Source organism: Aspergillus lucknowensis (genome assembly GCF_044049455.1).
Source record: "Aspergillus lucknowensis strain CBS 449.75 chromosome Unknown BJX67scaffold_7, whole genome shotgun sequence".
Classification (NCBI taxonomy): domain Eukaryota; kingdom Fungi; phylum Ascomycota; class Eurotiomycetes; order Eurotiales; family Aspergillaceae; genus Aspergillus; species Aspergillus lucknowensis.
The window spans coordinates 464,039-487,844 of record NW_027263551.1 but is presented as its reverse complement, the minus strand read 5'-3'; the positions used below and the strand labels follow the sequence as shown (position 1 = coordinate 487,844).

The 23,806-nt window shown below is 51.9% G+C and overlaps 9 protein-coding genes across 9 annotated transcripts; 7 read left to right on the top strand and 2 right to left on the bottom strand.

The window, feature by feature from the left end:
• The first annotated feature begins 1,815 nt into the window (after window positions 1-1,815).
• BJX67DRAFT_306798 (uncharacterized protein) lies at window positions 1,816-2,725 on the top strand. Its single transcript, XM_071027067.1, has one exon. The coding sequence runs from the start codon at window positions 2,078-2,080 to the stop codon at window positions 2,561-2,563; it is 486 nt and encodes a 161-aa protein (XP_070889079.1). The 5' UTR covers window positions 1,816-2,077; the 3' UTR covers window positions 2,564-2,725.
• BJX67DRAFT_307089 (uncharacterized protein) lies at window positions 2,726-3,550 on the top strand. The gene has a single exon (XM_071027071.1). The coding sequence runs from the start codon at window positions 2,888-2,890 to the stop codon at window positions 3,380-3,382; it is 495 nt and encodes a 164-aa protein (XP_070889078.1). The 5' UTR covers window positions 2,726-2,887; the 3' UTR covers window positions 3,383-3,550.
• Window positions 3,403-6,150, top strand: chs3 (putative chitin synthase activator (Chs3)). The gene is made up of 3 exons (XM_071027068.1): window positions 3,403-5,573; window positions 5,627-5,842; window positions 5,892-6,150. Exons 1-3 carry the CDS (start codon window positions 3,719-3,721, stop codon window positions 5,921-5,923), a joined length of 2,103 nt encoding a protein of 700 aa, XP_070889077.1. The 5' UTR covers window positions 3,403-3,718; the 3' UTR covers window positions 5,924-6,150.
• A 469-nt stretch (window positions 6,151-6,619) lies between these two features.
• Window positions 6,620-7,518, top strand: BJX67DRAFT_306826 (aegerolysin family protein). The gene is made up of 2 exons (XM_071027069.1): window positions 6,620-6,789; window positions 6,866-7,518. Exons 1-2 carry the CDS (start codon window positions 6,689-6,691, stop codon window positions 7,251-7,253), a joined length of 489 nt encoding a protein of 162 aa, XP_070889076.1. The 5' UTR covers window positions 6,620-6,688; the 3' UTR covers window positions 7,254-7,518.
• Window positions 7,519-7,714: 196 nt separating this feature from the next.
• On the top strand, window positions 7,715-8,347 carry BJX67DRAFT_346563 (uncharacterized protein). Its single transcript, XM_071028428.1, has 3 exons — window positions 7,715-7,824; window positions 7,917-7,991; window positions 8,059-8,347. Exons 1-3 carry the CDS (start codon window positions 7,732-7,734, stop codon window positions 8,068-8,070), a joined length of 180 nt encoding a protein of 59 aa, XP_070889075.1. The 5' UTR covers window positions 7,715-7,731; the 3' UTR covers window positions 8,071-8,347.
• A 6,343-nt stretch (window positions 8,348-14,690) lies between these two features.
• btgE (putative cell wall glucanase (Scw11)) lies at window positions 14,691-16,689 on the top strand. The gene is made up of 3 exons (XM_071027064.1): window positions 14,691-15,053; window positions 15,119-16,555; window positions 16,613-16,689. The coding sequence occupies exons 1-2, from the start codon at window positions 14,870-14,872 to the stop codon at window positions 16,540-16,542; spliced, it is 1,608 nt and encodes a 535-aa protein (XP_070889074.1). The 5' UTR covers window positions 14,691-14,869; the 3' UTR covers window positions 16,543-16,555; window positions 16,613-16,689.
• Window positions 16,690-17,615: 926 nt separating this feature from the next.
• Window positions 17,616-19,844, top strand: BJX67DRAFT_306669 (uncharacterized protein). Its single transcript, XM_071027066.1, has 4 exons — window positions 17,616-17,807; window positions 17,862-18,276; window positions 18,337-19,257; window positions 19,321-19,844. The coding sequence occupies exons 1-4, from the start codon at window positions 17,777-17,779 to the stop codon at window positions 19,796-19,798; spliced, it is 1,845 nt and encodes a 614-aa protein (XP_070889073.1). The 5' UTR covers window positions 17,616-17,776; the 3' UTR covers window positions 19,799-19,844.
• BJX67DRAFT_306096 (uncharacterized protein) lies at window positions 19,576-21,960 on the bottom strand. The gene has a single exon (XM_071027060.1). It carries the CDS (start codon window positions 21,334-21,336, stop codon window positions 19,891-19,893), a length of 1,446 nt encoding a protein of 481 aa, XP_070889072.1. The 5' UTR covers window positions 21,337-21,960; the 3' UTR covers window positions 19,576-19,890.
• A 426-nt stretch (window positions 21,961-22,386) lies between these two features.
• BJX67DRAFT_346557 (oxidoreductase, short chain dehydrogenase/reductase family) lies at window positions 22,387-23,806 on the bottom strand. The gene has a single exon (XM_071028427.1). The coding sequence runs from the start codon at window positions 23,533-23,535 to the stop codon at window positions 22,672-22,674; it is 864 nt and encodes a 287-aa protein (XP_070889071.1). The 5' UTR covers window positions 23,536-23,806; the 3' UTR covers window positions 22,387-22,671.

Genomic DNA, 23,806 nt, shown 5'->3' with positions numbered 1-23,806 from the left:
ACTTTTGGTCCTGAAACTCCCGTTTTGCGGGAACTCAATCTCTGAGCCAAGACAGGTGAACTCAACGCGATGGTTCCAATCGTCTTTGAGAATGTTGATGTCCTCAGGACTCGCAACGGCCACGCTCTGTGGACGTACAACTTCCCTCAGGCACAAATCACCCTGTCGTTCGGGAGCGTTGCCAGGTGAGAACCTTGGAACCTTTCTCAGAGCACCTCAGCGCCCAGTGCAGGGCTTGGCCCATTCCCACCAATAGTGCGGCCATAATCTTCCGCATGGATCCACATAAAGGGGTTGGTCTCCATCCGAAAATTCCATTTGAACAGTTTCATTGGTTCAAATTGAATCGGTCTTTCTTAAAATAGCCTAGCGTTATTCATGTTCCACTTCTGAGGTCACCTGAGGCATCAACATTTGGTTCCCACTGCAAGTTCCTTTTCCATTCTCAATTTGGGCATCGAGACCAACTTCTCTTCATTCGATCATCTTCTTCCCGCAGGCTACTTCGCGAGACCACTGGTCACTGAAGCGCTCCTCATCGCTTCAGGAGCCAAACTCGATTGACTGGAGCCTTCAAGCCGAGCTGTCCCATGGGTTTGGGAGCTTCGAACCGTCTCTCAAAGGCAAATTGAAAGGTTCTGGTGATCGAGATCTCTTCTATTTTCAGACGCCTTTCTCTAGCAGCCAATCGACGCTCAAGCTTCCAGCCGCCAGCTGGGCCAAGTTCCCATGTTCCGCTTTCAAGTTTCTCTTCGAGCTTGGAAAATTATGCTCCAATCTTCTGCACATCGGTCGAGTTTAATCCCAGCACCGACAAATTGTGCTGAATCTACATGAAACGTCCACCATGTTCCGGTATGTTTTGGTCATGACCCTGGAAGGAAATAATGAATGTAACATGGGCGTTTTCGAGGGACTTCAATGTGTTCCAAACATGCTCCAAGGACTAAAGGTCCCCAAATAATCGTAATAGTCAAAGTAGCAGGGTTTACACAAAGAGAGAAGAGGAAAAGTCAGGAGAAACCGATGGGACCCCGAGAGAATTCTGCTTGTGGCAAGAGAAACTTGATCTTGAGCAGAAAAGCTCTCGCAGCTCGGCTCTTCTTGCTTCATTGCCGTCCTGTCTCTTGCCACAGTCAAGGCTTCCCAGACACCCCAAGAAGGGACTTGAACGGTGGATGTGTGCCTTGAAGGTTCTTTGACCCAATGAACCCGGGAACAATATTGTCAGTTTTTAGCACTGAGAAGTCAATTCCTGGCCCATGCTGTGCCTGAGTTTCGATAGGATCTTGTACTAATATCAAGTATTCTCCCATCCTCTCCATGCTTGGTACGTCAACTGGTACTGCTTCCGTTGTTTCACTCGTCGATACAATGGTCTGGGAAGATGTGTGAACAGGAACTTGAAATGGAGTATTTCCCCTCCCCCATGCATGGCAGGCACGACCTGCTCGAAAGCACAGGTCAGGCAAAAGACTCGCTCTTTTGTGGGGTGAATACAGCCCGGCATGCGCGGACCCCAAAGGTGCGCCTGAGATTCCGACTCGCAGCATCCTCAGATTTTCTCCGCTCTTCGGAGCCCACAGTCCTCTCCTTGGAACACAGCTGGATCTCCGAGCAAGCTCGAACTCAGAAGGCGACAACCAAGGCTCAAAATTCCAGTACCAGTTCGGACAGATGGGGAGCCGGCTGAACCAATTTTGAGCAGACGCATTGGCTTGCCTGCACTGTTCAAGGCTGCCCTTTCGCGGCTTCAGCTGTTCCAAGAATACTCCGCAACTGCACAACAACGCATCATCGATCAGGCCTGTCGCCACTGAGAGGTAATCTTGCTGATCGCTAAAAAAACGCCCCAGAAATGTGGCTTTAGCTCACTCGCTGCAACGAAGGCTCAACTCTGAGAGTTCTTCCAGAGCATTCCCGCCACTTCTTGCGTCTGGGGCTGAATTCAATGACCGGTTCACCCGTCAAAATCCTTCGCGACATCTTCTCATAGACACCGATTTCTTGTCGAGATGCTGCCTCGCAAAAAGGTCCCCGATGTATTATCATTCCTTCGTTGGATTGAAGACATCCCATGACTCGAACTGGAGCCGTGTCTCGTTTATATTTAGAACTATTGTACACCATGCAGAGGGCCAGTCTTTTCCTGGCTGCCACTGCAGGAGTGAAGACACATCATCCGAGCATGATGAGGAGGAGTGAGACAGACCAAAATCCACAGCACAATCCGTGGTTTTTTGGGGCCAACACGGGGGCGCTCCTTGATAGACTGCTCCGAAAGATCCAGCGTTTCAATCGCAGGCTCGATCTCTCCGATGAATCGAGTCATGAAATTCCAAGAATTTATCTGGGGCCCCGAAAATCACCCACCAATGGAAAGAGAAACGGAGGCGCCGCTAATTTCAGGGCTTTGTCCAAGCCATTTCGCTTGCAACAATACGAGCTCCGGCTCTCTCGTTTCTGCAAAGTTGATGCAATCTCCAACTTTCAGCCTCACACTGTTTGGGAAAGTGGGGGAAGAGAACTTGGAAGTATGGAACAGCAAGGTCCTCCAAAGTAACTAGCCAAAGTATCTCCTCGTATGAGTTCAGCTCCTCGACTTCTCGTCCACTGTGGAGGCGGCGTTACCGCACCTGCTCCTCCGTCCGATGTACTTTGCTGTGACCTCCCAGGGTGCAGCGAGGAGTCAGTCATCGGCGTGGCTCTCGCGGCCTGAAGTCCCGAACTGAGACCGACCGGACCGTGACTGGCGATGGGCGATGGGCGAATTCAGAGCTGTAAAGATCTCATTTGATGAGAGTTTGTCTTTCCTTCTCAGCCACTGGACATTCCTGTTCTCCGCAGTACGTATCGACACTGGCAGCAGATTCGAGCGAGCACCTGGATGACGACAATTTGGGACAGGATGAGATGGCTGGGGTTCTGGGCGGGAAACCGTGCTCGCGTCAGTTGCCTTTTAAAAGATCCCCTTGTCCACCAGGGAAGATTCTCCCCGTTGTTCTCGCCGTTCAGTCTTCAACTTGTTGAATATCTGATCTGTACTGGTACCGTAAAATACCAGGCAGTGCCCAGATTGAGGAGCGCTCCTCAGTTCGCCATTGGAACTGCTGCTCGCCTCTCATCAGGCGATTATTATTGGACTGATTCTTCTTCTCTCGACTCCGATTTACCCATCTTCTTTCAAGTTGCTTTCCCCTGCCCCTCTTGCACCTGTTTCTCCTCCGTTCTGTTGCCTGCACCTTTCCTTTTTTACCGTCTGTGTTTCTCTCACCACCTTCATTCTGGTGTTCTTGTCATTCTTGTCTCTTCCTCCGAGCATTGCGGTACGAACCGTCCCCCCTTTATGTCTTCTGGCTCCGGTTTTCTGACAACTCAATAGAGTCCTTGTCGCTCGTTGGTGGGCCCGCAACTCGCTCCTCAGTCGACCGATCCGTCCCCCAAGCTCCCCGACGATCCATCGCTCGCTTTTCTGGGCTCGTCGACGACCAGGCTGCTCTCGTTTTCTCACGCTGCGGTCGCTCCAAACCGTCCGGAAACCACCATTGCGAGCCTTCGTTTAACAGCAATCTCCATGTCGAAATCATAACCCCCTCTCGTTTCGTACCACCTGCATCCGCTCGGGTTCCTCAGAACTCTCTCTCAGCGACGGTGAGATTTCAATCCTGGCCGCCTTTGACTCCTGAGTTGTGACGTGCATCGTCGACTGCGTGACGCAATGGCGAGCCCCGTGGCCAGCAATTATCCCCAGTCGCTCCAGTCTCCCCCGCCCGTATACCTTCCATCCTCGCCGCCACAGTCTCCGTCTCGACATGAGGCCACGCCACGATCGAACCCGAAATTCCCGCCCCGAAATTCTTCAGTTGCACGCAAACCTTTACCGGCCGTACCTCATACTGCACCACACATCAAGCTTCCACCTGTCCCTTCCCTCAGTGTGAACGGACACCCCAATCAAACTGAAACGCCAAGTAAGGCTGCTCAGAACCCGCTTGACGATTCCTTTACATCAAACGCGCCGAGTGCTGCTCTTTTCAACTTGTCGCTGGAAGATACCCCCGCAAACCATGGAATGTACCCTCCCCGGAAAGAGTCAGTCGGAGCCCTCCCTCTTACAGGAAAAACAGGGTACCGACATACCCCCGCCAGCAGCATCTCGTCATTTGCTGCAGAGCCACGGCCGCATGATGAGACCCAAACCGTTGGTCAAACTAGTGGATCTTCATTTGATCATGATGCGCCGTCTGGTAGCCAAAACACATCTTCGCGTGGCAGCTTAGACAGCATGGCTCAAGTATCTGAAAACTTCGAGCCACTACATTACCATCACCGGCCCTACCAGCCCTCCCAACCGGCTGTTCGATCTACACCCACACTGGGATTAACGGACAATTTCCCTGGAGCAAATTCCCACCTCAGCGCCAGACGCCCATCGCGCCCGCTTTCCGCATATTCTTTCGCATCAGATAATGGATCTCCGCAGGCGTCGCCCTATCTCCAACCCCGTACATCATCCCGGAACTCTAGCTCTCCTGACGTCCGACCGGTCTCTTTTGTCGACCTTCTCAATGCTCCGTATCCACAGCCAGGCCCAGCACCTGCGCAGTTTGGTAATGCACACCTTCGGTCATCTGTCGGGAACAATGCATCTCTCCTGAGCCATAAACAGACCTTTGATATGTATCTGGGGAATGTGAAAAAGACGGATGACGCAGCTGTTCAATATGAGTTTGCCATTTTTATGGTGAATGCTATGCTGGAGATGCCCGACGACGAGCTCGAGGGCGGCAAGCCATCAATCGCGACGGAGAAGGGCAAAAAAAGTAACGACATTACCCGATCGAACCTCCTGAAGGAGGCAAAGTCGATACTGCAGGGGCTTGCGAACCGTAGTTACCCATTCGCGCAATACTACTTGGCGGATGGCTATGCTTCGGGCTTGTTCAGTAAAGGGAAGGAGGACTACGATCGCGCCTTCCCTCTGTTCGTAGCCGCCAGCAAGCACGGCCATGTGGAAGCCTGTTACCGAACTGCTCTCTGCTACGAATTTGGATGGGGCACGCGCACCGAGGCTTCACGAGCACAACAGTTCTACCGCCAAGCAGCCTCAAAGAACCACCCAGGTGCCATGCTTCGGATGGCAAAGGCCTGCCTGGCGGGAGATATGGGTTTAGGCAAGCGCTATCGAGAAGGAATTAAATGGTTGAAGCGCGCCGCGGAATCTTCTGACGCTCAATATAACTCAGCGCCGTATGAGCTCGGCGTACTTCACGAGTCTGGATACGGAGATGATGTTTTTGCAGACCCTTCATATGCCGCCCAATTGTTTACCAAGTCAGCGGATTTGGGCCATGCAGAGGCCTCTTACCGCCTTGGGGACGCGTATGAGCACGGGAATCTGAATTGTCCCAAGGATCCCGCCCTGAGTATTCACTTTTACACCAATGCCGCCCAAGGGGGCCACACACTGGCAATGATGGCGTTGTGCGCCTGGTATCTTGTCGGCGCAGAGCCTGTCCTGGAAAAGGACGAGAATGAGGCATACGAATGGGCCAAACGGGCCGCTGAACTCGGTAAGCAGAGATTGTTTTAGAACAGCAGGAGTCATCTAATTGTAGAATTTCAGGACTCGCCAAAGCGCAGTATGCGGTGGGATACTTTACCGAGATGGGCATCGGATGTCGACGCGATCCATTGGAGGCCAATGTGTGGTACGTCAAGGCGGCTGATCAGGGTGATACCCGAGCGATGCAACGGATCGCTGCCATCAGAGCTGCGGCAGATGGTGTCACGCCAGCGCAGGCCGCTGCGGATGCCAACGGAGGAAAGATTCGCAAAAACGGTAGGCTGTCTTCGAGCGCTTGTCTGAGTCTCAGCTGACGGGGATCCAGACAACAAGCAGAAAAGATTTGGCATTTTCTAGACCATTGTTCCGGATAAGTCCAACTGTTCATACACGCGGATCATTCTCCACGATGATTAATACGTAATACAAACCATCTCGCACTTGCACGGGCATCCATAGTTATCCTTACTACAGCGATTTTTCCCCCGCATGAATCCGCATCCTAGGCTAGCATATGAATCGGAACCTGTATAGCCTCATCTATTGCCCCGGCGAGTCATTGATATGCACAACTACATGCATATAGTGTTTATTCTCTTCTCTTTTGCGTTCTATTGCAGTGTTGGGAGCTTGCATTCTTCAAGGATTGTTACTGCTAAAATTTCCTCTGCTTTCTGTATCATTTGCACACTTGGACGGGCCAAATAAACCAATGGAGAGAGATAACTAATAATCATCTTCTAACTGAGTAGTCGTTCAGACCCCTTTCCTCGTCTCAATCGGTCGGGGCTCGGTTGACCTCAAGTCGTCATGATGGGCCTTCCCCGCGTTCTCCGCCTTGTCCCATTCTCCAGATCCATCACTCAGCAGTACCAGACTTCACGGTCCAGCCAGACGACCTATCACAACTCGTCCACTTTGCCGGGCGAGTTTATCATGACTTCATCACCTTTGGACAACCAACAAGACACTTCGCCTTCGTTAACGGGATCCACCGGCGTCCAGCATCCAACATGAGGCATAAAGACCTCACCTCCAGGGCTCTTCACCTCCAACCTCACCCCATCAACAATCATCCATTCTGTCTTTTAGTGCACTAGAACAAGATCTCTTATCATCACAATGGAACCCTCGGACCCCCTCGACTCCCAATGGATCTCCATCCATATCCGCGACCACCTCGAGAACCGCGACATCAACATCAGAGATTCGCTAGTCACCCCGTAAGTCCCCTCTCCTTTCCAATTCCAACCGCTCTTCCATTTTAATATCTCTATCTCTCTAAATCGTGCTTCACAGGGGCGACTTCCACTCCCCCGACGACCTAAACAAACAACTAACTGAAGAGTCCATCGACAAAATGGTCATTCCCTCCAACGGACTCGGCGAGGTCTGCGCCACTGGCCGTCGTGGCAGCGAGGGCTGGCTTGATCTCTTCGACGGTGAGAAGAAGATCTGCGAGCTGCACTGGGATAATCGGGCTGAGCAATACATGAATGACTTTGAGGTGCTGGATAGGGATGAACAGTATAAGATTGAGTGTAGTGGATGGAGTAGTGTGAAGGGACCGCTGGGACATGTTTTCGTGGACATCTCAGAGGCCGAGAAGAAGAAGGAGGTGAAGGGAAGTAAGGAGAGGGAGTTGGAGGGATCGATGGTTATGGAGGAAGTAAAGAATTCGGTGTAGACGGGGAGATGGCGGGTTTGGGTTGTCCTGGAGCTGTTACCGCTCTCTCTCTCTCTCTCCATCTCCATAAAGTGAAATATGATTTGATTTGATTGCAAATAATCGTCTAGATTATACCGAGAGAATCAAGTTCAAACAAGAGAAGTTGTACCCTCCCCACCCTTCCAAAGCCCACATACTTTAGGATCCACGTCCCCCAGCTTTGTTACATACCGCAGCGTGTCGGCGCCTCACTTCTCCAAGACCAATAAATATAGAACCCACCGTCATAGGAATGTCGATCTGTCCTACATCAGCGACTCCTTCACATTAAGGTTCTGGCAGCTCTTCCAAGTTTGCTGAAGATCTTATCTACGGCGTTGCGTCATCTCCTGTGGCGCGCTGTATCAAGGGATAAACAATCAGTCTTGTCCTGTCCTATCTTCTTCCACAACTCTCGAACTCCAATCCTCGCCCTCTATCAATTTCAGCCGAAATTATGCGTTTCCTCACCCTTGTGACGGTCTTCGCCGTCGCGGACGTCGCGAATGCCCTGCCGGACAGAGCTCATATCCAGATGTCGTGCATTGGTGTACGTCTACCCGGCAATATCGAGAATGATTTCAGAGTCTTTGACTCTGATTTAGGGTCATTGTGGATACTAACCAACTCTCTTCGGTACAGCTCAATGATCGCTACTGTAATAACTCAACTGTGGGCTTAACCTGTTGTCCTCCCTTACGATGCGGGCGTGATTCGGTATGTGCCGGTTCCCTGATTCTCTGAATGGGTCTCGAGGTTTGCTAATCGACCTGCTTGTATACAGAGATGTCATTGATTCTTCGCACTAAGAGCTCTCTGCGATCAAACAAAGGATTTCGCGTGGCCGGACCAACCTCGAAGTGTGCCAGTTTTCTACAGAGACGAGGATCAGAGGCAGATTACGAAAGTGAAAATTGCAGACTAAATGCAGCTGGATGATATGGGATCGGATCACTGTACCTACCGCTAATACGTGTCTATAAGGTGGCGATAGGGAAGAGATTAGTGACGGCCGTGGTTCCTTCAATATGTCGGGCAGCAGATGAAAATTGAACGAATGAATCGAAATCTTTGTCAGAATCATTGAATGAAATGTTGACGTAGATGTTGATATCTGTCTTCTTCACTAGTTCACAACTCTAGGGGTACATAAAGCAGGACCCTCCCCTGGCCTTAGGATCTAGCTAGACACTGACATACCTCCGCCCAACCCGTTGTTATATCTCTCGATATGTGCTGAGAGATGGTTTGCGGCCACCGGAGCAATAATAGTCTTTATCTTACCCACATACTAGGTAGTGAGCAACAGTTCTCTACCCCCACCAGGCGCCGCCACATAAACCACCTGGGCATATCAATCGCGCGCCCTCTGCGGCGAATAAGCATCGTGCGGAATTTGGGAAAGGGACCACGATATCTCGAAAGCAGAGTTCTGTTCCGCCCCTGAGAGTTCCGGCTCGAGGTACCCCGTCCCCAAGAGGCAAGTTAGCAAGGTATGGTCTCCGTAAATAGCTTTGCCTAAGGATACGAACCGACGCTCCAGAGCTAGAACTTAACCTACTAATCCGGCAGCAGGAGAATCTTGCTTTGAGAGAGAAAAAAGTGCTTCTGGACAATCGAATATCAACAACTGTGTTGGCCGAGGAGGCACCACCAGAACTCGCGCACAGTGGCTAGCCCAGTGGAAAAATCCAATGCAGAGTCATCGGTCTCCATGCTTACGAATAGTGCCCTATCAGGGGATATCGTTAGTGTGCGCACCCTTCCTCGATATTGATGTGGAGTGATAGGACAGAACGGTAGTTCGTAACGCCCGAGCTCAGACCTGTTGTACGAGACGAGACGAGATCACCTACCAAGCCTTGTACCATCAAGTGATGGTTCCTGCTACTCTCCTTGGTTGGTTCTTGGAGCATGGCACGAGCTGTCAGTAAGTCCATTCATACTTATACTATATGAATTTATACTCATTGTCGTGTGCCAGTCAGCCGCCATCACCTTGACGAGACCAACCTCACGGCCTCAGCATGGCGGGCGCCATTCTCGCAGCCAATGGAAATACTCTATCGAAGCGGACCTCAACGGCACATTCGAAACCTTGGTAGGCGTTCCGGATTCTCTTCGAACGTTGAATAATTTTCCGTCAGCGAAAATTATGCAAAATTATTGCACCGCCATACTCGGAACTTGCAGCCACCGAAGCAATTCCAGCAGCACCACCAGCAATAGTAACAGCTGCCCACAAACACAGTCACAGATATCAAAGCTTTGCCTCTTCGAGGCTCATTAGCCAAGAATCCGTGGCGCCTGCGAGAATTGCTCATTCAAGTTGGTAATGGCAGGCCCGCTCATGGTGCTTACCGTATTGTGGGTGCCCTATCTCCAACTTTCAGTCTGCTTTACCAAGCAGTAGGGCATGAGAACTTTTGTTCCTCATTCGACCCAAAAGGTACAGAAACGAGAACCTGCCATGCCGAGAAAAGAGCTCTTTCAACCTGCGCGTCTGGAGATGGTCGATTGATACGGACTGAGAGCCTCCAAGCGGTCCATGACCTCAACGAACGATTACCTAGCACATGAAATCAGGACAACATGTGTTGAAATTAAGCATTTGTCCACATCCTAAGCCTGCCTGAGCAGCCAAATGTGATGGGGACAAACAACAGCCGCCATATGGACCTTCTTCTCTCCGTGAACCAGCCAGACTCCGATTGGTCTTGTCGGCCTGAAACTTATCATGTTGCAGGGGCCAACGGGGAATGGGCCTATCGTCCACTCAATCTCCGACGGAGCGCAGAATGTTATTGTATCGACGAGGGTGTTGATATTAAACTGCCACTGTCGACCAGAGCATCCACTAGAATTAACCCTTCCTAGAATCTAGCAGTCCGAGAACACGCTTCCTGGTACCAAAGCCCTGGGAGGACTGACCTCGCGCCGTGCCAAAAGCAAGCAGGCCCAGAACTCCTATACCCGTTCGGAAAAGGAGGTTGATAATGTGAGTACCCTGCCCCTATCATACCCCCACTCCATAACACTAAACAAGCAACTCCAGCAACAAAGCGCTCCCACGAAGCTTCGAAAAATGTAAACTATACGCCTGGCGCCTACAATCTTGAGATGATAGTTGCTAGCTGAGCTAGTGCTGGACACGCGATGCAGGAAAATGCTGTATTCACCAGAGCGGGCGAACCTGCCGAGGTGGCTCATATTTTTCCTTTTGTGCTTGGCTCCAAAGGAGTTGATACGAATTCCAACTTCCTGGATGACGTTACGTATGCTCCGGCACGAGGATAAGATTAAGAGATAGGCGGGGCCCGCCAGAAACACAGAGACCACAAGCAGTTTCCAGTGACAAAAGAAGGAGATCAAGAAGGTTGTTTCTCTACGATGCTAAGCGGCGAGGAGACTAAGATGCAGGACTTCTGGCCCGGCGGCGGGAAGAAGGTCCTCCTGGACCGACTTTGGGCCAGTGTTTTGACCAAAGGGCTCGGAAGCGGTGGTCAGTTGGAAGCCGGTCAGTAATCTGTTGTCGACACATCCGGTCCAATTCTACGGATGTGACAGTCTGCACCGCGGCGGGCATGGCTCGAAGGTCATGAGAGACTTATTCCGAATCACCCGTTGGACCCCACTCACGCCACAATTCCACTTCACCAAGTCACTTCTTCAATTGGCAACCTCTTCCTTGGTCTATCGGAGTACCAGTCACGACCCCACAAGCCCCTGTGACGATCAATTCCCTAACTTCCACCACGTCACCCTCCTTTGTATGCCAGCACTGACCTGGAGTCGAGGGAGATAATGAAGCTGAGGGGACTCTGTGCAAGACTCCCCCCACAGTGTCGGCGACGAAGAAAATGAGCTTGTGACGATTGCCAAGGATTTGAAGTCTCCGGTAGTACCCTGCCTTCGCTCTGCCAAACGCACCTGGGTCACAGGCGAAGATGGCGAAGCTATTGGCGAACAGCCATGCCGCGGTCCTCGAGCTGTTACGCACCAACAAGGACTGAGTCCCATGCTGGAACTGCATTGGCAGACTTTCAAACCAGCTCGACGACAGGCCCCCAGACCCCCAGCGCTGGAAAGCAAACATGCGTTCGACGAGGCTAACGAAACCTTTCTCGTCAACCCGACGAATTCGTGCCCCGGGAACAGAAGCTCCAGGATGAAAATGAACCTTGCTGGGAACAAGTGCTTCCACTGTACCGACTGCACAAGTTCTGTAACATCATCCCCGCTCCCAATGGCGTTGAGATTGTTGCTGAAAGAGCGCGTCCAGACAACGGCAACAATCTCATCACAGCTGCTCGGAACGCATCTGTGCGTTTGGTCTAGAGTGGCTGGATCGTCTTGTGCGTATCTGGGAATTCTTAGCTTCTCAGGGTTTTGTCTGGAGTTTACTTAGTCTCTTTGAGGTCGAGTGGAAGGTAGCATCGCGGTCTCCATTGACAGAATGAGCTCGACCGTTGAGACGGTGTTATAGAAAATTGGGATATGAGGAAACTCTCAACCCAATGGCCATAGAGCTTCTTAATTTATAAGGCTAGAGCGAGTTGCGAATTACGCACATTGGTTTCGGTTGCTGAGATATCGCAGGTTGGTTTTCAAGTTCGTTGTATATTGTTTAGGGTTCCGGGGTTCACAGAGGCTTCTCGATACAGAACCCACACTACAGCTAGACTTCAGCACTGGGAACGTATGCGTCAACGTAAAAGACTCAAACAATCGTCGCCTTGAATAATGGTCCCAGCATGTAGTGAAAACAAGAAAGGAACCGGATGGAACCAATAACCTTAAGAAGTCTAAGATAACACAACTATGGCACAAGGAGTATCAGCAAAGTAAGAATATCAAGAAGATCATCCGGTTATATCTTAGTTTGAGCATCGTGCAAAGACTCTGCACCGGCAATCCGTACGTGACCGGATATACAATAGCTCAGGCATAATTCAAGTCCAGTGCGGCGTAAGGAGTCTGAGAACTAAGAGAAGTTGATATTTGACACGAAAATGCAGAGCTGTCGGCTGCGCTCCGAGCAATGGAGCTCTGTGCTTCCGGACTACGTTCCAGGACGGCACGAGCGCGATGGTCCGCGAACGGGGGGGGCCGGGAAGGTGTTGGCGGAGGACACCCTGTGGGCTTGCCCGCTTTGCCCCCTTGTGGCTCTCTGTTCTCATCTCGATGTTATGTTCGAGAGGACGGAGGAGAGTCCAAACTTGACGGCCATTGGCATTGCAATTGAACCCAAGCGGAGGGTTGACCGTTGCTCGGAAAAGGGGCTTTGAGAAGCAGACCACACGACCACAGCAAGTGCATTGCTCTTTCAGCATGAATGGGAAATTCCATCCGAGGTGCCACCCGAGTCAATCATGCTCCACCTCTGCCTGGAAAAGGAAATAATATCGCTCTTCTGTCGACCACGATCTTGCGATGCTGCTGGCCAAGGACCTCGTTCTGGCGTCCTCCTGAGCTCAGAACTCTCCCTGCCAGTTTCTTGTCCTCGGAATATTTCGAGGCGTCAACATTGGGGACCTAAATTTGGGGGTGTTCCAAGGTGAAACAAGCGCAAGTCGGGAGGTCAGCTTCCTCCCCATGGCTTCTTGGCCAAGGTCTTCCGTGAGAAATAAGGGCAACTCCAAAGTCGAGACCCTGCATGGTGTCCTCGTCATGATAAGAATGAGGCAGATCTTTCATTAACCTCTTGGGCCAAGCCTTGACCGAACGAGATGGCAATGGAATTGGATTCGGTTCGAGACGAGCATCACCGGCAGATCTTTTCCGAGATAGAGTGTGTTGCGCGGCGAACGGGAAGCCCTGAATCATGAACGGGGTCGAAGACTCAAAAGAGGATCAAGAGGAGCAACAAGCAGGATTTTCTGGTCGAATTCGCTCCGCATTTCATCTTCCAATGCGAGGATCGTGGGATCACTCAAGGAACAGGGGGTTCAAAGCACGTGTCGACCGGGGATTGAAAAGACCACACGACGAATGAAGTGAGGAGCCCTCTTGCCACCGTCAAGTTCAACGATCTGGACAAATCTCTTGGAAATTGCAGTGGGCATCACCGTTGGGGGAAAACGATGCAGAAAGTGATCATCCAGTCTTCTTTCATCGTCCCCTGGTTGAAGCCAGACGATCGACCGAATTATTGTCAATAATCATTGCGAAGCTCCGCGGCTGTCGCTCAACAAAGATTTCTGCTCTCGTGAGCCACAGACCAGTCAACTCCCATCGTTTCTCTCAAGGACAAGGAAGCGTTGGACCACTCAAGAGGCAAGAGGCGAGAGTCATCTCACAGCTTTCTTCGGGTCTGTTCACGCCAGGGCTTCGTCGCTTGGACCCCTGAATCAGGCGTAAGATACGAGTCAGCGGTGTGTAACGTCGTCACGGGAATCAGGCACCAAAGCCATGTGATTGGTGAATCCGTCTTCGAGGCTCGAGTTGGGAAGGAACAACTGAAGTGAGATCGCAAGAGTGGGGAAAGAGAAACCCTTCCATGAATCTGTCATTTTTTTTTCGCCCGCAACTTCAACTGAAGGAGATGCGGAAGGTCCAGCTTGTTCTGCTGGACTCAAGGGAGAATCATATTGGAAATGCAACAGAAGCGACAGGGGAATTAGCCTGAGAGTGTGACCCTGCAGGGCTGGACACGATCAAAACTTGACCGATTCTGAGGAGTCGCACCGGCCGTAAAGGCTGAAACAGCATCTCACATGGCTGGTAATTTATCAAGGCAAAACTCTATTCCTGGAAACGTGTCACCAGCACAGGGCTGAGTGAGTTGTTTCCTCCAACACCACGTCACCTTTGGAGCTCTTGAAGTTGGGCGCCGACGAAGAACACCCATGATTGAACGTGGGAGAGTCACCGCTCTTGAACACTTGTTGTTCTGGTGCTGGTTCGCACGCTGGGAGAGAGTCTGCAAGGAACGACAGCGAAGCAGCGATGTGGAGCTGAGAGTTTGTGCGGTGTTTAGACCTTACCCAAAATGGAATTTCTGAAGACCCACAAAGAAATTCTTGCGCGGTGTTATTGGGCCAATTTCAAGTATAATTTCCGTGGCCCCGCTTTATTCTGGGCGATCTTCAACCGCACCACATCATTAGCTCATCGCGCTGTTGTGGGAATCATCTGGGTCAGGAGTTGGGGAGGCGAGGATTCGGCGCTCACAGCCCCTTTTGCTGCCATTGGCTTTGTCCGGTTATTTTGGCTTGCTGGAAACTGCAACGCTTGAAGACTTTGGGCCAGAACCCCCCTGCCTCGGCCAATCACCAGCCTCGTCTCCGCCAGAGCCGGCTCCCAAGCCCCGTCATGCTTTCGTCCTCATTTCCCAGTCGGCCCCCTCTTGTCTCCTTCTCTCCCTTCTTCTTCTCTGCTTTTCCTCTTCCTTTGGTGATCCTTTCTGTCTCTCGCGCTCTGAAGCATCATCAGAACGAGGCCTCCTCCCCCTCCCCTGTCATTCCTTTCAAGCCGTACTGTTGACCACCGCTTCACTCGTTCAGCGGGCATTCATTGCGCTTTACTATACCCAGAAACGAAAAAAAATCAATTGGATCTTATATATATCGCCGTTTATTCATATTGAATTCATCATGAGGAGTGCTATTCTGGCCACCGCGGCCGCTTTCGCGGGTACCGCCGTCGCTGATGTCCATATGCGCCGTCATGGCCATGAGGCCCTGCACCACCGTGGTCTTCACCAATCCTCCTCCGCTATCCCCGAGGAGAGCTGCGGTTGCACCACCGAGGTCATCACTTACTGGGGCGAGCCCACCAGTGAGTAACACGATTGGAGATGCAAAATGAGTTGCAATGAACCATGAGCTAACAACGGTCGGTAGCAATCCCCATCGAGGTTCCCACCAGCACCGTGACCTCGGAGACAACATCGACTGTCGAGTCCACCAGCTACACTACCATCACCGTCACTGCCACTTCTGAGACCCCCGAGGTCACCCTTCCGACTCCTGGCGTGACCAGCTTCACAGAGACTGGTACTTATACAATTCCCGCGACCACCATCACTGTCACGGACACCACAACCGTTTGCGGTGCGACCACGACCGACTTACCCAGCGGTACCCACACCTACGGTGGTGTTACAACTATTGTCGAGACTGCCACCACCATCACTTGCCCCATCGCTACCGTGAAGCCCACCGGCAGCACCGTCACCAGCGTCATTGAGACCACCACCTACGTCTGCCCCACTCCTGGTACCTACACCATCAACCCGACTACCACCTTTGTGCCAACCTCGACCGTGGTTGTCTACCCTACCCCTGCCACCATCACCCCTGGAACTTACACCAACCCCGAGTCCACCATCACTGTCACTCGCACTGACTTCACCTATGTCTGCCCCTACACCAACGGCAACGAGCCCACCGCGGTTCCCACCAACACTGCTGTTCCCACTACCACCACTGAGCCCAGCTCTACCACCACCAGCGTCCCTATCGCCACCGGTGGTCCTCAGATGGGTATGACCTTCACTCCCTACGAGACCAACGGAGCCTGCATGTCCAAGGACCGTGTCCTTGAACAGGTTGGTATCATCAAGCAGAAGGGCTTCTCTCACGTCCGTGTCTACGGCACTGACTGCCACACCCTCGAGTACGTCGGTGCTGCTGCCAAGGCCCACGGCCTGAAGTTGATCCTCGGAGTTTACGTCGACAAGAACACTGGTCTTAAAGCCGCTCGCCCTCAGTTCGATGAGATCGCCAACTGGGGCCAGTGGGGACTGGTCGATCTCATCGCCGTTGGAAATGAGCTTATCAACCAGCAGGTGACCGACGCTGCGACCCTCGCTGGGTTTGTCTCCGATGCCAAGTCTACCTTCCAAGCCGCTGGCTACACAGGCAAGGTGACGACCGCAGAGACCATGGACAACTGGCTCGCCAACAAGGCCACTCTTTGCCCGGTTGTTGACATCCTCGGTGCCAACCTTCACCCCTTCTTCAACCCATCATTCACTGCCTCTCAGGCTGGTGAGCTGGTCAGCAACCAGATCCGTGACCTCAAGCATGTCTGCCCTGGGCTGGATGTAATCAACCTTGAGACCGGCTGGCCCAACGGTGGTATTCCCAACGGACTGGCCATCCCCGGCAAGTCCGAGCAGGCCACCGCCATCAAGTCTCTCGTTGAGAAGGTCGGCGCCGACTCCGTCTTCTTCTCCTATGCCGACGATGCGTGGAAGAACAAGTTCGCGGATACTGACACTTACAAGGTCGAGACTCACTGGGGATGCATTGATGTGTTCTAAGTAACTCGACCACCCGGAGTATAGTTACAGGGCATCTTCAATTCAAGTATCCTGATGTTTGATTCCACATCCGTCGTCCCGCCTATTTCCACGACCGGATTGTCTATTCTCCCATTCTTCGTATACTTTATGCTCCTGTAGTAAATATATAACCCTTTTTCGTCTTCTTTTGTTTATTGATCTGTGTCTACTCTGGGTTGCATCCGCCGGTTTACTTTGTTGCTAGTTTGTATGTGCTAATTCATTATGGAGTTATGATACTCAAAGTAAACTCCCTCGCTCGTCTTGTCACGCTTTGCACATTTCGGTGAAGTATGTCGGCGACTCGTTGCACAGCACTCGGCGGCTGCTAAGGTCGATCGCGTGGCGTTGGCTGCCTCATGTATACCCCGATAAACCATGCTACCTGGAGGGAAGACGCAGGCTGGAAATATCTACTGACTACAACAACTCTGCTCCCGACCGGATGGACCTATGACTTCAAGTGAGAAATTTCTACAGCCATACCAGGATATAAATAAATCCCATCTTTTGCTGTTGTATATTGTTTATTCTTCTTAGTGAAGCGATCAAGGGACCCTGCGTGAGAATATGTTTGGGGCACTCAAAACTCCACGAGGTGGCTGAGCCTCCCCCAGTGACACCAAAAGATGCAAGACACGAGTCGACAAGCAACATTCCTGGATTCGAAGCCGTGATCGTCGCGAAAAAATGGGTCTTGTACGAGTGGTCGGGGAACGGACAACAATGTTGGGGGCTGGACATGGGGAACGGAACAAGCATTTGTTGATTCAATGGGGCGGGAGCCTTTCTCTCTTTGCTGGAGCCGCATCGACCGGTGCGAACCTGTAAGACGGAAGGGAAATCCCCCTGTACCGCCGACACAGCCTTGCTCGGTGAGTTGGACATCATGCAGGCGACCACTGATCTCTACTCTGTTAGGCAGCTTCTTCGAGATCACAGCCTCGAACGTGATTGCTGCGGCCAATAAAGCATGACTTTTAACCCGGTCGGCGGGGAAAGCAACAATTTCTGTGATTGTGATTGCTGGTTGCATGTCGGAAAGACTGATGTCGGCGTTAAGTCCGCGCTGCCAAAAATATTAAGCGCCGGGGAGAGGGGAACAAGCGTTGGCGATTACATATAGTGTGAAGTGGCCCCCCAGAGAAAGTCTTCGAGAAAATGTTCCTTTGGCTGTCGAGCTGGGTTACCTGTTTTATCGCTAGATATAAACATGTGGTTCTCAAAAAGTGGCTCCCTGCCTGGTGAGAGCCCTGACCGTGTTCTCTGGAACTGTACACTGACTGGGTGATGACTAGAGAACGGCAAGATCGGGAAACGCGATGGCGTTCATTGGAGGATGCCAACAGCTATGGCTCTGTGCTGGTTCATAGGGTTAGGCCTGGCGATTGGCCATCATTTTTACTACTATTCGCTCGCGATTGGCCATCATTTTTACTACTATTCGCTCGATGGGACTATTGTCCCCGGCCAGAGCCAGCAGGAGTGGGCTCTTCGGATTGGCACAGGAATGGCCTTCTTGACGAAGACGTTCCTGACGACCGCCGTTGGCATTGCCTGTGTTCAGAACCTCTGGTGGATATTGCGCTGGAAGCCAGTGAGAATGTCGACTTTGGATTCGATGTGGGATATTCGGGGCAGCATTTTCAACCTCTTCGACCTGCATATATGGCTTCGGGGTCCGAACGTGGCTCTACTAGGTTTGATTTCGTGGTATGTCAACGTTTCACCTGTATCGCTGGGGACTCACTAAGGATGCATTCATATCGTCAGGTGCATTCCCCTGGTGACGGTCGTCACGCCTTCAACCTTGTCTGTCCGGCCCATGATAGGAGCGGTCACCCACCAACAACAAATGCCCGTTATTGACTTTGATTTCGACAAGTTCTATACCATGGACGATGGAGGCCCTGCGGGGCCGAGCCCTGCCATCACTCGCTTCGTTGCTGGAGGCGTCATCCAAGGAACGATACTCACCGTCCCGGCAGCCCCGGCCCCGAATTCTTCGTATACGCTGAGCTTCACCGGGCCCTTGATACAGTGTATCAATTCCAGCGACTACGTGAGCCAGCAGGTACAGGACTGGGCACAGAAACATGGCGAACATTATACATCTTTTATGGCTTTCGAACCAAGCTCCGATAATATGACTATTGGCCTGGATATTCTAAATAACGCGGACACTCATTACTCATACGAGGACTATGAAATGGGAGACGAGAACGCTGATGTCGCAGGCAAGCTTGTTCTTGCGATATGGCCGTTTATGAATATTGACGAGCGGTGGGTGGTTGAATGTGGAATGTACAACGCTTCTTACACCGTGAACTTCAATTTCACCAACAGCATTCAGTCCACGGAGGTCACCAACCTCGAGGTTCTCAACCGGGTGTTGGCTCACAGGCAGCACGAGATGCCGCGACCGGATAATGAAGACCAATTGTTCGCGTTCACAGGCATGATGTCTGCTTTCACGGATGTTTTAGTGGGAACATGCCAAACTGTCCCTTCACGTTGTTCTGGTACTCAACTCTACTCCACGGCTCTTATCGAATCGCAGCAAATTTGGGACCTGGTCTACGGCTCTGACAAGACTCTAAAGCCCACGAATACGTCGCTACGGTCGATCGTGGACGTCGCCTCAGAACTTGGAAAGAATCTCACATTGAGTTTCTTTAGCAACCCCTTCTTCCTGTGAGCAACCGCTCTTCTCTCGCTTTTGATAAGCAACTGCTGACACTGCGCTTTCTCCTATAGGAATACGACCCGGGGTCCTATGGTGAATGTCACCGTTTACCCGAATCAGACTGAATATCTCTACTCCCAGAGGAACCTCCTCATTGCTTACGGCATCTCGGTTTTTGTATCCCTCTTGTGCATCATCACTGGTCTCCTTACGATGTGGGATAATGGGTTTGCGTTTAGCGACTCCCTCTCGACGATTCTCCGTGCGACGAGAAGCAAGAAATTCGACGAGATAGTCCCGGATGATAGTACAACGGGCTCTGATCCTCCACCTGAATCATTGTCCAACACTAGGGTTCAATGGGTACCCTTGGGCGGTAGGGACGACTCGGTAGCCGGATTGATGCCTCTCCCGGCAAATGCAGAGCCGGAAAAGGCCGAAGAAAGGAGTCCACGCTCTCCCATTTCATTCAGCAATAGAATACAGGAGAGAAAGAGCTATCAGCCGACTGTATCGCGGGTCAATACCTCCCCGGATGGGTACATTTAGGTATAAACCTATGCTATCTACACAAGTAACGATGCTACGAATCTGATGAAAAGGTTCTCTACCAGAGAGCCATCCTGGAAATATTCTGCGGATTAATCGAAATCGGTCATCTCCCAACTACAATCTAGAGGTTCTGGATACCGTCGTATCCACGCAACCGTTCCCTTTGCTGGGTCTAAGACCGTTGCAAAATGCGTTGTTTCGTTCGTGGTCGGGTACCTCGAGGTCCAGGACACGATCTCGTCTAGCGTGGCCGTGATTTCAGGTTCAGACGGGGTTATCGAGGGAGGTGTAGTATAAGACGAAGAAGAAGAAAAGCCGTTACAAATATCCCGACTTTGAGACGACCGCGTTCGTTTTAGAGGGTCCGACCTCGCTTGGGACGCGCGCCGAATCGCCTGTCTTGCCGTCGTAACCTTCATGTCCCAGTGGGCTTGCATGCACTCGCGCCGCTCAATGCTATCCTTGATGAAATCAGTCATCAAGACGGGATCACCGCTCACCAACGAGGCACCCGTATGCTGCTCCCTCGTGGAATGGTCGCCCGCCTGCGGGTATCCCACCTTCCGGTCACTGTTGGTAGCTACGATGAACGAAGAACTAGATTCCACAGTCCTCGTTTTATAGTCCTTCTCCAGAACGTAGGCGCGCTGTCCGTCACAAAGGACCAGGTAGCAGGCCGTTGATGGGGTTCGTAAAATTCTTGACACCGTTTCCGTTAGAGACGCTTCGTTCACAGCCTGCTTCTTCCTCCCCCCGACAAATAAGGACAAAAACAACCAACCCAGCCCCGAAAGCACCCGTCTGGCGAGTCCGTTTCGCGGTCTCGAGGGAATAATCACCTGCCGCAGAACTGAAGAAATCGACCTCCTCCATCCCAGCAGCACAAGCGCAATACTTCCGTAATACTTCAAATGCTTCAACCACGAATCCCCATCATGATTCGGTCTGAAGTTCAAAGAGACACTCAGTCCCGGCCGCACACCCGTCAGAACACCGACAAACCCAACGTATGTGATATTTGTCGCTAGCACGTGCGCGTCCTCAGCGTCGCTGTCAACATATTGCAATTTCACGACCAGTTGTCGGAGCGCTGGCATATCCCAATCTAGCGTGCGGAAATGTAGCAGTCGCGCCGCCCCTTCACCGTCTGCAAGGGATTCGTTGCCCTCCCTGGATCGGGAACTGCGATTGGGTTTGTATAGAGCCGCGCCGCTCGTACACCCCATCAACAAATCCAACAACACATTCAGGCAGACAACGAGGTAAAGGTCTATCCCCGTGACCTGGGCAATCCCCCGAATCTCTTCCGACTCTTCATTGTCGTACACGCGTCGGAGAAAAATGCGAGCAAGGGATTTGATCCAGGGAAGGTAGGATGGGGGGAAAATCTCGAGGACGAGCGAGTCGAAGATGGAGGTTATGGAACGGAGTTGTGGTGTGTAGAGAGCGGCAAGTCTTGTGTAACGTCTTGCGGGGGGAAGGGAGAGGTTAATGATGTGGGTTGGCGGGATATCTCCCGGATCGACTGCCGGCATTTGGATTATTTTTCTGGAAACTGGAGATTATTCATGTTACGATGCAGTCATAAAAATGTTGAGTGAGAAGAGGGGAGAGGGAGAGAAAGTCTGGCCGGGTGAGATCTGAGGCTGAAGAGAGATTGACTCTGCCCGTGTCGGCATCGTGAAGGGTCGCGACTTCCCCGGATTTGGTGCCTTCAAGGTACTTTAGCGGCGCTTGGTACCTTAGGCAAGGAGTCACGAGATTCCACGGAAGACTGTGGCGCCGCGGGTCAACCTAAGCAATGTGTCAACAGATCGTGCTATCTCCTCGGCCTCTGATCATGCCACCAACACAACACTAACAGGCACAAACCACTCAGTGTCGATCGCCGCATCATGCCATATAACAGTCGCTCAGCGCTCGTATTCTGATGGATTGCAGGTTGACTTATTCTCCCCTGCTGATTGGTTCGCTCATTACGCCATCCGGGCCGGTGCCAGCCTCATACTTCTGCCTGCGTCTCAGACCACTCTTTCCTCGCTTTGTCACAATGGAGAGTGGCGAAGCCATACCTCACTTACAGTTTCCGTCTTGTCTCAACTACCGCAAGGTGAGGTGACTCGGAATCATGCCTTTCCACCTCCCTCCTCGTCTCGAGCGAGCAATATAACAAGGTCCGCGGCATGTCTGTAACAGGGATCCGTACACTTCTCTGTTACACATACAGCCAGTTATCAAGCACAGCTTAGCTATCCAAGAAGTATTCTCATCAATTACACTATAATACACCACTTCCAGTCCACCAAACTCACAAAGGGCAAGACAATGTTGGGGCCATCGGCAACACCCACCAGCCAACAGAACGACTTTGGATCTGATCTCTGGATACGCAAGGGGACAAATCCACATAGGGTATGCACGACTTCTCTTCTTCATTGTGCTGGAACGTCTGAAGAGAGCCTAGCTCATCGTATGACGGAGGGTAGCATCCAACCGCCGGCCGGGGGCTCTTCGCCGGACTACAAGATGTGAAGCATTACAATGTCGAGGCTGGGTGGGCGAAGCGGGATAATAAAACACCAGGCTTGTTTGGGATGCTGTTCAGCCGGTTAGCTCTCTCTTCTTGAACCTTATCTGTTGTTGCTGAATTGGCTGTGCTAATCTTGTAGACTGTTTGGAGGGAGTTACCGGCCTCCCGAGTAGTCAGGTTACCCGAGCCATATGAGTATAGAAGGAGTAAGGGCGACTGGATGGTATGGCGTGGCACGAATCCTTCCATTATGTTAATAGTAGAGCAGTTCATTCATAGCAAAGAGGCGCTATCGATATACTCCATCCACTTCGGTATATCAGATCTCCCCATGATCAACCTAAAAAGCCACCATCCCCCCATCACTCCTCACCATAATCCCCGTAACAAACGAATCCTTGATAAGCGCCAAATATGTCTCCGCCAGCTCATCCGGGTCCCCAACCTTCTTCACCAGCGTCTTCTCAGCATGCCCCGCCAAAATCCCATCGACTGTATCCTTATCCCCAAACACATCAAAGATCTCCGTCCGCACCGGCCCAGGCAAAACAGTATTAACCCGGATCGGAGCCAAATCAACCGCAAGTCCCTTCGCCAGCCCCTCAACAGCAGTAGCAATGGACACAGCCAACGTAAATCCCTTCATGGGCCGCTGGGAGATCGCCCCCGTGGTAAACGTAATCGAAGAAAGATGCGAAGCAGGCATATACGTCGGCGCGTGCTTGGCGATCAGCGCAGCGCCAATGACCCGGACTGTATTGAGGGATTTGAGATAGTCCACGTTGACGCCCGGGTCTGTGGGTGGGAGGAGGCGCGGGATAGCGCCGGCTGTAATGACGATGTGGTTTATGGGAACCTTCCCGGATGATGCCTCCTCAGTCACGCTCGACGCAGCGGGGGAACCAGGGAACGTATCCCTTGCCGCGGCGAATTCGAACAGGCTCACGATGTCATCTTCCATTGTCTTCTCGTTGGAGAGATCGACTGTTTGGCCTGCAATGCGGCTGATATACGGCTCCTCTGGGTAGAGGTCTTTCAGCCTGGAGACTGCATTGGCGACCTTTTCGGGTTTCGAGGAGGCGAGGATCACAGAGGCCTCGTTTTCCAGGGCTGCGCGGGCGATGGCGAAGCCTATACCTGAGGTTCCTCCGATGAGGAGGATTCGGGTGTTTTGGAGCTTGTTTTTATGGATGAAGTTGGCCATTTTGCCTTTATATTCCTTGATTGGGTAAGGGGATTGGAGAGGGAGTGTGTGTGAGTGAGATGGGATGCTTGACCTCGGGTAGGAGACAGGGGTGATTGATATAGAGGTATCTGAGACAGTCAGAATTGAGCAGGGCTTGGAAATGCCAACGGAACCGGACTCATGGACGCAGGATCTCCGAATACGAAAAGGATCGCGGCTTATGGCAGCATCCGGTGGGATAATTTATGCATTTATGGGGCCATTTGTCATACATGTCGCAGCTTCCGGA

Bases quoted from the DNA above. Each gene is read 5' to 3' on its own strand.
- BJX67DRAFT_306798 (XM_071027067.1), top strand. From the start codon at position 2,078: ATGACTCGAACTGGAGCCGTGTCTCGTTTATATTTAGAACTATTGTAC.
- BJX67DRAFT_307089 (XM_071027071.1), top strand. From the start codon at position 2,888: ATGACGACAATTTGGGACAGGATGAGATGGCTGGGGTTCTGGGCGGGA.
- chs3 (XM_071027068.1), top strand. From the start codon at position 3,719: ATGGCGAGCCCCGTGGCCAGCAATTATCCCCAGTCGCTCCAGTCTCCC. The intron at 5,574-5,626 runs GTAAGCAGAGAT...GTAGAATTTCAG, and splicing joins CAAACGGGCCGCTGAACTCG to GACTCGCCAAAGCGCAGTAT. The intron at 5,843-5,891 runs GTAGGCTGTCTT...ACGGGGATCCAG, and splicing joins AGGAAAGATTCGCAAAAACG to ACAACAAGCAGAAAAGATTT.
- BJX67DRAFT_306826 (XM_071027069.1), top strand. From the start codon at position 6,689: ATGGAACCCTCGGACCCCCTCGACTCCCAATGGATCTCCATCCATATC. The intron at 6,790-6,865 runs GTAAGTCCCCTC...CGTGCTTCACAG, and splicing joins AGAGATTCGCTAGTCACCCC to GGGCGACTTCCACTCCCCCG.
- BJX67DRAFT_346563 (XM_071028428.1), top strand. From the start codon at position 7,732: ATGCGTTTCCTCACCCTTGTGACGGTCTTCGCCGTCGCGGACGTCGCG. The intron at 7,825-7,916 runs GTACGTCTACCC...TCTTCGGTACAG, and splicing joins TCCAGATGTCGTGCATTGGT to CTCAATGATCGCTACTGTAA.
- btgE (XM_071027064.1), top strand. From the start codon at position 14,870: ATGAGGAGTGCTATTCTGGCCACCGCGGCCGCTTTCGCGGGTACCGCC. The intron at 15,054-15,118 runs GTGAGTAACACG...AACGGTCGGTAG, and splicing joins TTACTGGGGCGAGCCCACCA to CAATCCCCATCGAGGTTCCC.
- BJX67DRAFT_306669 (XM_071027066.1), top strand. From the start codon at position 17,777: ATGTGGTTCTCAAAAAGTGGCTCCCTGCCTG. The intron at 18,277-18,336 runs GTATGTCAACGT...TCATATCGTCAG, and splicing joins CTACTAGGTTTGATTTCGTG to GTGCATTCCCCTGGTGACGG. The intron at 19,258-19,320 runs GTGAGCAACCGC...TTTCTCCTATAG, and splicing joins TTTAGCAACCCCTTCTTCCT to GAATACGACCCGGGGTCCTA.
- BJX67DRAFT_306096 (XM_071027060.1), bottom strand. From the start codon at position 21,336: ATGCCGGCAGTCGATCCGGGAGATATCCCGCCAACCCACATCATTAAC.
- BJX67DRAFT_346557 (XM_071028427.1), bottom strand. From the start codon at position 23,535: ATGGCCAACTTCATCCATAAAAACAAGCTCCAAAACACCCGAATCCTC.